The 10,423-nt window shown below is 37.6% G+C and overlaps 2 protein-coding genes across 2 annotated transcripts; one reads left to right on the forward strand and one right to left on the reverse strand.

Moving 5' to 3' along the window:
- The first annotated feature begins 169 nt into the window (after nt 1-169).
- LOC137737004 (leucine-rich repeat protein 1) lies at nt 170-2,469 on the forward strand. The gene is made up of 7 exons (XM_068476345.2): nt 170-528; nt 679-811; nt 1,166-1,237; nt 1,547-1,690; nt 1,863-1,934; nt 2,039-2,110; nt 2,226-2,469. The coding sequence occupies exons 1-7, from the start codon at nt 450-452 to the stop codon at nt 2,305-2,307; spliced, it is 654 nt and encodes a 217-aa protein (XP_068332446.2). The 5' UTR covers nt 170-449; the 3' UTR covers nt 2,308-2,469.
- A 643-nt stretch (nt 2,470-3,112) lies between these two features.
- Nucleotides 3,113-8,006, reverse strand: LOC137737003 (uncharacterized protein At2g33490). Its single transcript, XM_068476343.2, has 11 exons — nt 7,537-8,006; nt 7,227-7,299; nt 6,928-7,002; nt 6,785-6,846; nt 6,632-6,700; nt 6,413-6,441; nt 6,114-6,324; nt 5,712-5,957; nt 5,089-5,142; nt 3,653-4,634; nt 3,113-3,431 (listed from the first exon to the last, which is right to left on the reverse strand). Exons 1-11 carry the CDS (start codon nt 7,648-7,650, stop codon nt 3,421-3,423), a joined length of 1,926 nt encoding a protein of 641 aa, XP_068332444.2. The 5' UTR covers nt 7,651-8,006; the 3' UTR covers nt 3,113-3,420.
- Between the last annotated feature and the right edge of the window lie 2,417 nt (nt 8,007-10,423).

Consider the following 10,423-nt stretch of genomic DNA (forward strand, 5'->3'; position numbering starts at 1 on the left):
TTGCAAAATTGTGGCAAATGGGATAGGACAGAAGATTAGCTCCAAAATAAAACAAAAAAGGAAAAATGAGATGGGCAGATTTGTCTTATTGAGAAAAAGATACTAAGATACGGGTAATGGACAATACGAGCAAGAATATAAAGCATTACAGAATAAAAAAGGGAAACCCAAACACAGTCCCACGCCATTTAGCTTTGGTAATTACCGTTTTCCTGCACAAGGAGAAGGGCAACAATCTTTTTATGGGCTCTATAAATTCCCCCACCAAATTTTGATTCCTTGCTTCTTTGCTTTGGAGAAAGAAGTAAAAACTCACTCTCTCATACATCAGAACTCTCTCTCTCTCTCTCTCTCTCTCTCTCTCTCTCTCTGTGAATCTTTTTAGGTCCACTAAGCTCGGCTTTTAAGTTTCAACCCCAACTCTAAAATAATAAGCTTCTCTGTTGCAAATGGCGATCTGGGTTTTGCTGTTTCATCTTGTTACTGTTGCCCTTGTTCTACTGTCACCCACAACTGCAAACCTAGAAGGTAAACATGCAAAACAAATTTAACTGTTTAAGTTTAAGTTAATAACTTTCTTAAACACATGTTTTTAGACTATATATTCAGTATATATGTACATATATATTATGTTAACTACTAATTAATGTGTTAATACCTTTGTAATGGAATGATCAGGAGATGCTTTGTTTGCTTTGAGACAAGCAGTGAAGGATCCGAAGAGTGTTCTGCAGAGCTGGGATCCGACCTTGGTTGATCCCTGCACTTGGTTTCATGTCACCTGCGACGGCGACAATCGGGTTACTCGACTGTAATCTACTCAATTACTTTTATTTTTTTCATTTATTTGTAACATTTGGTTCAAATTTTTTAATTAATTATTTTTTTTTGCTAAGATATGTTGTGTACTTTTTCTTGTATCTGCTTGTTAGATTCTCTAAAGATTTCTTCTTGTTTTGCATTAACTGTGTTGCATTCTTTGCTTTTTCCTTTTCTATTTAAAATAATTATTATTATTATGTTGGTTTGTATTCAAATTAGCATGAACTTGTTAAGCTTAATTTCTTGGTTACTTGAAATTTTTGCTTGGTTGTTGAAACTTTTGTTAGTACTTTAATCATGTAATTACTATATAAATGAATTAGTATAAAATAATGTGTTGCAGAGACCTTGGAAATGCGAACCTGTCGGGCAGTCTCGTACCCGAGTTGGGGAAGCTCGAGCGCCTTCAGTATCTGTGAGTCTCACAATTTTATTCAGAAATTGCTTTTCTTAAATTTCTTGTTTCTTTGGAAGTGACTGAGTCTGTATGGACTCGGGAGTGTGGACCTGGTGAAGGTTGGATTGATTAATAAAAAGATGAATGCTAGCTGGACTCGCTCAAATAAAAAACTTGATATGAGGTTGCTGATCAATGTCACCAACCCCACCAGCCATACAGACAGTCCACCACCGTCGGATCGTGGACCATCATCATGCATCTAGTTTTTGTGACTCATGGAAAGTATTGGTTGGTGTGTCTCTGATGTATGTATTAATATTATAGGGAATTGTACATGAACAACTTGATGGGATCTCTACCAAAACAGCTTGGAGGATTGAAGAGCCTTGTGAGCTTGGATCTCTACCACAATAACTTCTCTGGGACCATCCCACCCTCCCTCTCCAACCTCTCCAATCTCAAATTCTTGTAAGCAATAATTCACCGAGGCAATGCCCTGGTCAGTTGCCCATGCGTGAGTGTGCGTTTAGGTTATTCCAATTGTTGATCAACGGCTGGAATATCCACTCTTAGGTGGACAACTGCCCGTATCGAAAGATACACCTTTACTTAGTAGCTCATGTCAGTAAGTTCAATGCAGGAGACTGAATGGTAACAGACTGACTGGAAGAATACCTAGAGAGCTTACCAAACTTCAAAGCCTCAAGATACTGTGAGTCATCTGTCTATACAATCGCCACATTACCCCTTGACTACTTTCCTTCTCTTCTCCCTCTAACCTCATTAGGGTTACATTAAATTAAATGACTTGTGCAGTGATGTATCCAACAACGATTTGTGTGGTACTTTCCCAACCTCAGGCTCCTTCTCCCAGTTATCTGAAGAAAGGTGATTAATTAACACATAAACTTGATTAATTAAAGTTAAAAACTCTGTTTTTCTTTGTTTGTTTGGACTTTGGAGGTTAGTGGGGTTTGTGTCTTCATTGTTTGTTTGGATGCAGTTTCAAGAATAACCCAAGATTGGAAGGACCAGAACTGATGGGATTTGTGAGATATGATAGTACCAGAGGAAGCTGCAAATGATGTGAACTACTAGTACAACCACTCTACTACTACCCAAAAGGCAACAAAAGCTTGCCATTTACCAATTAGGAAATCTCCACTTGTATTTAGATAAATCCATTTTTCTATGGAAAGGATTTTTGTGTTCCACTAATCAACGTCATTACTACAACTTAATTACTACATCAAGAGAGTCTTCACACTAATTAAGCACCAATATTCTCCGTTCTCCACTCTCCAATCTCCAAGTTTGGGTTCAATTCTTACTTGTTGAAGTGGTTCGATTTGAGCCTGATTACTTTTGTTGATGACTATTTTTACTCGTAGAAAGATGAAACCGTTTTAATCAAGTTAGTCATATTCGGAATTCTCACCCCTACGATATTCTCCATTCTCCACTCTCCGATATCCAAGTTTGGGTTTAATTTTTACTTGTAGAAGCAGTTCGATTTGAGCCTGACGACTTTTGTTTATGGCTATTTTTCACTCGTTGAAAAATGAAACCATGTTAATCAAGTTAGTCATGTTCGAAATTCTCACCCCTACTATAATCTCCATTCTCCACTCTCTGATCTCTAGTTTTGAATTTAATCCTTACTTGTTGAAGTGGTTCAGTTTGAGCCTGATACTTTTGTTGATAGTTAGTTTTTACTCGTTTAAAAATAAAACCGTGTTGATCAAGTTAGTTAGGTTCGGAATTCTCACTCCTTCTGATAATTGCGTTAGTAGTGTCTAAAATTATGACCCCTATTGCGGTCAAATACAGATCATTCTCAATCTACGATTATCTAAAAAGTGACCAGATAGGGTTTCACTCGATCTACAATTACATAAAAAATGAGTATAAGTATTAATTGCTGGGGATGAATTACAAAATTCCTCAGATGATCGAACAAGTTGGCAATTGTATTACAATTTTATGCCATGTGCCCCAATAACACAAAATAACTAGCTACTAAAACTGACAAATAAACAAATTAACGAAAATCATCAACAGAGATATATTTACATCTGTGCACCTCTACATGTGGAAGAGAACGCAATCTTTTGAACCTCCCCACAACAGTTTGTTGCCTACTTAGAAAACAGTTTGTTGCCTACTTAGAAACAAATGTCGCCCAACGGTGAACTTAATCAATCTCCGCCTGCATTCAACGAATATGCTTCTGACTTAGAAACAAGTAAATTCGATGCCACAAAAAACAGTAAAGAGAAGAACAAGTTGCAAGATAAATTGATATACATGTATATACATTTAGTCCCCAGAGGTTGCTTTTCAGTCATGGTGTCAGTCTTACTAGAACACAACCTCAGCATTCATATTTGACGATATAAAAAAGAAAGGGTATACGAACATTCAAATTACCTCTGAATTGAACAGCCAGTGTGACAATCTCAGAGCTGGGTGACAGTGGCTTCGCTGTGTTAGGTAAGGTTATTGGCGTCAAAGGAGGTGAATTGTCTGGCACTTCAGGAATGGGGGAAGCTTCCTGTGGTTCAGTTACATGGAACTCCATCGCTGTATGATCCCTTGTAGGTATAGAGTAACTACGAGCAAGGACCCGAGGAGGTTTGGGCAGAGGAGCTGCTTTCGGTGACACCACTGGTTTATTTGTCGCAGATTGCATTTTAAGTCTGGGCACCAAGGGAGCTGAATGACCAACTAGACCCGCAGGTCTTGAAGCCTTGGAGGCTACAGGTGGCCTAGGAAGCTCATGAAGTTCACTTATTTTAGGAGAGGACATAAAAGTAGGCGAAGCATTTGGAGATACTTTAGGTGAAGTTGACAGAGGTTGAGACCCTGGATTTCGCAAAATAGGTCCAGAAAACATTGGGTGATGGTCCGAGGGGACAGGTTTAGAAGCCCAAGGCTTACTTGTCAATGGACCTGAGAATGCTTGCCTTTTTATTTTTTTAAAGTCAGTAGCAACCAGTGGATCCTGCCCCGAAAACAAAACCTGACCTGTGAGAGGAGGGGGTAATCGATGTGGTGCAATATTATTGTTGCTCTCTTTGAGTACTGACTGCACATCTATAAAATTGGTTCCAGCAATTTTCTTCTCTCCCGTCTTTTGATTCCCCGGTCTCAAGGGTGACGAATGCCACAAATTCTGTGTTCGCTCACTTAAAGTTGTCTGTACAGTGTGGGGCACTGGCATACCTGATCCAGTAGAAACTGGACTCTTATCAATTGGTGTCGGTAGTACATATGAGTGGAACTTCCGTGAAAATGATGTCTGCCTATGTCTCATTTTATCGGCTCGACCTAAATTAGTTTCAGGAAACAGCGGAGCTGATTGGCTGACTCCTCTACCCTGAAATGAAAACGAATTCCTGCGGAGTCTGTCCTGGAAATAGGCAAAACGATGCGAGACATGTAAGCTACAACAAATTAGAAACGTGATGCATCTTCAAGATAAATTAATAAATAAATAGATAAAAAGTCATCCACATCGGAATTTAGCATGGTAAAATGTTAACAGGTTCTACAACTGCATGACGGGAGATGGACCGTGTTGTACATTCAGCATGTGATGGGCAGACGTGAAAACATGCAAGAACCAATCCAGTCAACAACTAAACTAGCAATAGGAGATTACTGTAGACTTAAGTTGTATAACCAAGATCCCACTGCAGGCATTTACCTTCATGCAATCAATCAAAAGGATACGACAGAGAGATTGATTCCAAGTACAGTTTTATTTTTTATTAGGCCAACTTACAAAGTGCAGACCAGAATGTGCATTACACAAACCTGCAATATTTGTGAACAGATGAATTGATAACAGAGCAGATGTTTACCTTGAGAGCTTCCACCTGCGGTAATCTGGGAAAGGTAATGTCTGCCTGATCCAACTGCATTACAGATAAGTTTCATGTCAAAATAACATAATAATCATGACAAAATGTTTCAGAAAGAAACTTGAAAGCAGAACATGACAACAAGGTCACTACGTCCACAATAATAACTGCCAAATTGGGTTGGGAGTGAGATCTTTCTAGCTTACACCAATAGAAGCATTCATCATGACAAAAGACCAAAAAGAAAATCAAACTCTGGTTATTCCTTGTACCCTTTCCTTCCATATTCATCTGGATCATACACCATTATTTGCACGAATATACTTTGTAAAACTGCCTGTGAAATGACCATTTTGCACAAAATATATAAGACCAATTTTTTGCACAAACACTTTAACAGTCCATGAGATATATAATTTTCCCTTCTTTTAGTTTCACATTAGTTTTAGTGGTTAAGAGATTCTGCACACTTTGGTGAATATGACAGAGATATATGTCTGTGTCTTGCTTTTGAGTTGTAAGCATGTACAGCTGGTTCTACCAGCTCTATTTTGTATTCTATTTTAAATGCCTTTCAAGGGAGCAAATGCGGTTTATCATAAGTAAATTCCACTGGGTAATACCTCCATTGAGTTTCTTGAAGTAGAAACATCTTGATCTTGATCCTGTTGTCCAAAGTCAAAGCTCAATTCTCCATCATCATTCACATCAATGCTATCATCATCATCATTCTCATCGTCATCATTGTCACCATCCCCTTCATCATGTAGCCCATGGAACTCGTAATCAATATGCTTCTTCTCAGTTACCAGTTTCACATGTGGCTCTACTGACTCAACAGACCTAAGTGCTTTCTTGAAGAAGGACAACTGTTTCAAGAGGAAAATAAAAGGAGTACGAACAGTTTAACGATGATGAACAACAATAAAACATGCAAGAACCAATAAAAACAAAGCCTTTTCCCACTAAGTGGGGTCAGCTGTATGAATCCTAGAATAACAATAAAACATGGAAGAAAAAAAAACCTGAGCAGCATGATGGCGAGCTGCCTGCGTGAGAAGACTACGAGATTGTCCTTGCTTCAGAGATTTCAACCGGAAAACAAATAATGTAGCCTCCTCATCATATTCATCGCGAGCCAATTGTATTTGCTGCATAGAAAAGCTCTCTCTCTTCCCACCACCTCTTGACCTCCCTTTTTCTTTGTATCTCTTTATCATAAAATCATATACATCTCTGTAGATCATGAGCCATATGAGAAGGCATTCGTCTAAAATCAGATATGCAAATGTAATCGTTCGGAAACATATAGTGTTTGGAATACCTTTTTTCATCACATTGTTGCTTCATCTCCTGCATCAACATGAAAGAACAAACATCACTTTAACATTACGCGATAATATGTGAACACAAAAGCAATAACCCGTGTAAAATTGTTAATTAAAATATAGATTGGTAACACTCGTGCAGAATTTGTGCATGAGAAATGCATACACAACACTTCCTATGAGCTTATCAAATGACCGAGTCCAAGCAAACACACCTCAACTGTTTGAAGTTCATTCAGAAGAGATTCTGATGGAACTGCAATTGTCTGGAATATATGAGAGCGCTGCAGCATGCACAACAATGAATATATTAGTAAAGCAAACTCAATGAAAGGTTTCTTAAAATTATTTACATAATAAAGCCTCACATAGCTATCAACGAGTTTATGGAGTTCATATTGCAGTTTCCCTAGCTTCAGCAGAACTGAACCTGCAAGAGAATTGACAGGTAAAAAAGGGTTAGTTACGTTTCCTCAAATTTATATAATGCCAAACAAACTTTTGATCTTACCACTTTCTTCATCATCATTTAGTGCAGTTTTCTGAAGAAGACAAGAACCCATTTCCCGCAGCGACTCCGAAAACTCTATAAACAAATTTGAAAGGTATAAGAATACTATTCTTCAAATTAGCATTATAAGAATCAAATTTAGAAACTCAATCAGAAGAACGTAGACACAATAATGATCAGCTAAAACTAATAAATGACTCAGTTTTCATAAAGAATACAAGGCATACAAATAAGTTAAACAATAACTAACAATATATCAAAACGAATAGAAAAATAAAAAATAAAATAAATTGAAATACCATAAGCGCTATTAGCCGTGGCGGCAGCGGCAGAAAGTAAGCTGTCATAGCAGTCCCTCATATCGTGCATATCCTGCAATCAAAAACCCAATTTTCAGCAACCAATTTCAGATTACGTCAACCCTCAGATCCACCACCAACTCTCAAACCCTAATTAACCAATTCTGCCCTTTTTCCAAACCATAGAATTCCAAATTCGATGAAATTTGGGGGGTTTACGCGTCGATCGTCGTCAAGTCGGAAGCTTGCTTTGGTTTTGGGTCGTCGTAAAATCTCCGAGCAAAGAAAGAGGAGGAGGACGGCGGCGTACCTGAGAAGCCTGGGCGAGCTCGTCCAATTGCGGCAGCGGGCGGAGATCTCTCCGGTCCTTGGCATCGTGCTTGTGAAGGGCGAAACCTCGCAGCCTTCTGAGAGAGGTTTTCATTTGCCCTTCCTCACCTCTCTGCGTCAATTCACGGAATTAAAATCACCCGAACCACCCAAAAAGCTTTCCAAAAGCTCTGTGCTTTTCTTGCAAGTGCTTTTTCTGCGAATTCAATTCTACAGCCGATGGGAAGAAGAAGAAGAAGAAGAAGATGAAGGCTAAAATGTTGATCTGGCAAGTTCATAAATACACTTGAGGATTGTAATTGGGTTATGATTAATTTAATTAAAAGTGAAAATTAGAATATTTTATTGGTCAATTCATGAAATTAGACCAACGGAAAGAAGGAAAAGGTCGGTCAAGTTGGTCAATTTGCAGAGAGCAATTAGAGGTGGCGGTAAATTAACTGCTAATCCGAAAATTAAGCAAGGTTGACCGTCTTTTCGTTGACTCGCCATCTTCTACAGTAGAATTAATCAAACCGGCATGGAATTTTGGCGACCAGATTGAATCCTTGGGCGTCAGCATTTGCGTTAGCTTTTGTTTTCTTCTTGTTTTTTCGTCGAGACACGATTTCAATTGATACGGCAACGTCCAATTATTAATGCACCGTGGTATTTGAACACTCACTCTTTTTACGGCCATTGAGGTTTAGCTAAGTTGATCGGAATATTTTAAATTAATATCGATGGTATGAAAAAAAAATGTATAAGTAATTGTATTAAGCTAACAGCACTATAATATAGTGGTATGTGACGTAATTTTCTTACTTTTTTAGTTTCTCACGTATTCTTTTTTATTCTGATCATGAATTTATTAAATTAGACGTGATTACACAAGGGTGTGTAGGAAAGAAAGAAGGGTGTGTCCTTATTATTTTTTAATAGTATTTATCTGCGCTTGTAGGTGATAAGTTTCATATTCAACTCACATTGATAACGAGTTCGATAAATATAATTATTATATAATGATCATTTTGACTTAACATAAATTCTCAAACCCTAGAATGGAATACAAATGTTATCTCACATAAGTATAAAACCTTCTCGATTGAAACTTAGTGTGTGTGTGTGTATATATATATTTTTTTTTGGGAGTTGCTAAGAAAAACATGAATTTATTTGTAGCATCTTTTCTTGATGAGGGTAAAATATTGTGCGTGTTTGACAGCTACCCGAATAGCGGTGTCAAAGGTGGTGGGGGTCACTCCGTATGACTCCGCTACCGAGTCGAGGACGAAAAGCCAAATGGAAAGGAATCGGTGGTCGAATTTGGAAATACAGACAAAGACCTTGTTTGGGTCAACTGTTACACATACATATATATGTGTGTGTGTGTCTATATATATATATATATATATATATATATATATATATATATATGCGCGCGTTTCGTAAGGGGCAGGTCTCAAGTCTCTCGGTGTGTGTGTGGGTGTGTGTGTGTATATATATATGTGCGCGTTTTTTAAGGGGCAGGTCTCAAGTGGATTTGCATCCTCTTCTGAGCCAATAGAGAGGATTTTCCTGACCAATCATTGTAAGTCGTTGAATTTTTATCTAACGATTATAATTATTATAACTTTAAAGGAATTTCCTGTTTGTAACTGTTAGATAAAAATCCAATGACCCACAATAGTTGATCAGGAGAATCCTCTTCATTGGCTCAAGAGAGGATCTAAATCCGTCTCAAGTCTCTCAGTGTGTGTGTCTAAATATATATATATATGTCTCAAGTCTCTCAGTGTGTGTGTCTAAATATATATATATATATATATATATATGTGCGCGCGTTTCTTATGGGGCAGGTCTCAAGTCTCTGGACCATCTCATCGTTCCATGCATGGTTTTGACGACGTGCTAAAAATTCTCCAGTCATGATGTTGATGCCATGCACCTTCATACGAAACAACAAAATCAATCATTATTTGTTGGGTTTTTGGCTATGTAGTACTAGGGAGATAATTGAATTGTGAATCACCCATATATATACGCGTCCGTGAAAATTATTTTTAAACAGCAAGTCTCAAGTTCGACTCTTATTATGAGTAACAATTTTGATATACCTAGCTAATTTTGGTGATCTAGCTCAAACTCTCACATCATTGCCAATCTATCAAAAGAGTAATGTTAGGTCGACTAACCTTTTAAACCAAATTTGTAAATCATGTAATGTGTCACTAATAAGAAATAAGCTTGTTAATGAACACTTAAATAATAATATAATTATCAATAATCACGTCATATAATTTATAAAATTTAGTTTAGACAATTAGTTTCCCTAATATTACACATTAAATTTAGCGGTTGGTGTGTACTTACTAGGCTACATCTCCGCCGCGCCGAAAAATCATCTAGGTCTGTCGCTGAGCATTGTAGTCAGATTTTCACGCAACTATTATGATTTCCACACTGTTTTGGTAGGAATTCTGGGTCCAATTGAAAATTAATCATCACATTCTTTATAGACAAACGAAAAACCAGCCTTGACGAAATTCATTTGCATGATGCAGTCTCGCAGAGCAGCTGGGAATGAAGCTATCAGGTACAGAAAGTCATCGTAGAAATTTAATAAAGCAAATTAAGACATTTCACGTAGAAATTTCACTTTTTCAAACCTATGAATCACGTAACATCTCTCCGCATGATAGATTTTCTCCCCTATTGAGAGTATTTCTCACTTTTTTGTGTGAAGTTTTCAATTTTGAGCAAATTCGGGGAATTGGACCCTAGCTTCGGTTGAGATCGGTCGTTGTTCCTGTTCCCCTTTTCTTCCCCTTTCTTCTCTTTTCCTTGCTTCTATTGTTTTTTTCCCTTGCGTAACATCCCAATCTGTT

This window comes from Pyrus communis, chromosome 13 (genome assembly GCF_041283825.1).
Source record: "Pyrus communis isolate YQ-2024b chromosome 13, ASM4128382v1, whole genome shotgun sequence".
Classification (NCBI taxonomy): Eukaryota; Viridiplantae; Streptophyta; class Magnoliopsida; order Rosales; family Rosaceae; genus Pyrus; species Pyrus communis.

What these genes read in the sequence shown, in the direction of transcription:
- LOC137737004 (XM_068476345.2), top strand. Translation starts at nt 450, where the DNA reads ATGGCGATCTGGGTTTTGCTGTTTCATCTTGTTACTGTTGCCCTTGTT. An exon ending in CTCGAGCGCCTTCAGTATCT is followed by an intron (nt 1,238 to 1,546) that starts GTGAGTCTCACA and finishes TTAATATTATAG; the next exon opens with GGAATTGTACATGAACAACT. An exon ending in TCCCAGTTATCTGAAGAAAG is followed by an intron (nt 2,111 to 2,225) that starts GTGATTAATTAA and finishes GTTTGGATGCAG; the next exon opens with TTTCAAGAATAACCCAAGAT.
- LOC137737003 (XM_068476343.2), bottom strand. Translation starts at nt 7,650, where the DNA reads ATGAAAACCTCTCTCAGAAGGCTGCGAGGTTTCGCCCTTCACAAGCAC. An exon ending in AAATGATGATGAAGAAAGTG is followed by an intron (nt 6,847 to 6,927) that starts GTAAGATCAAAA and finishes ATTCTCTTGCAG; the next exon opens with GTTCAGTTCTGCTGAAGCTA. An exon ending in CTTCAAGAAACTCAATGGAG is followed by an intron (nt 5,143 to 5,711) that starts GTATTACCCAGT and finishes TCTGTAATGCAG; the next exon opens with TTGGATCAGGCAGACATTAC.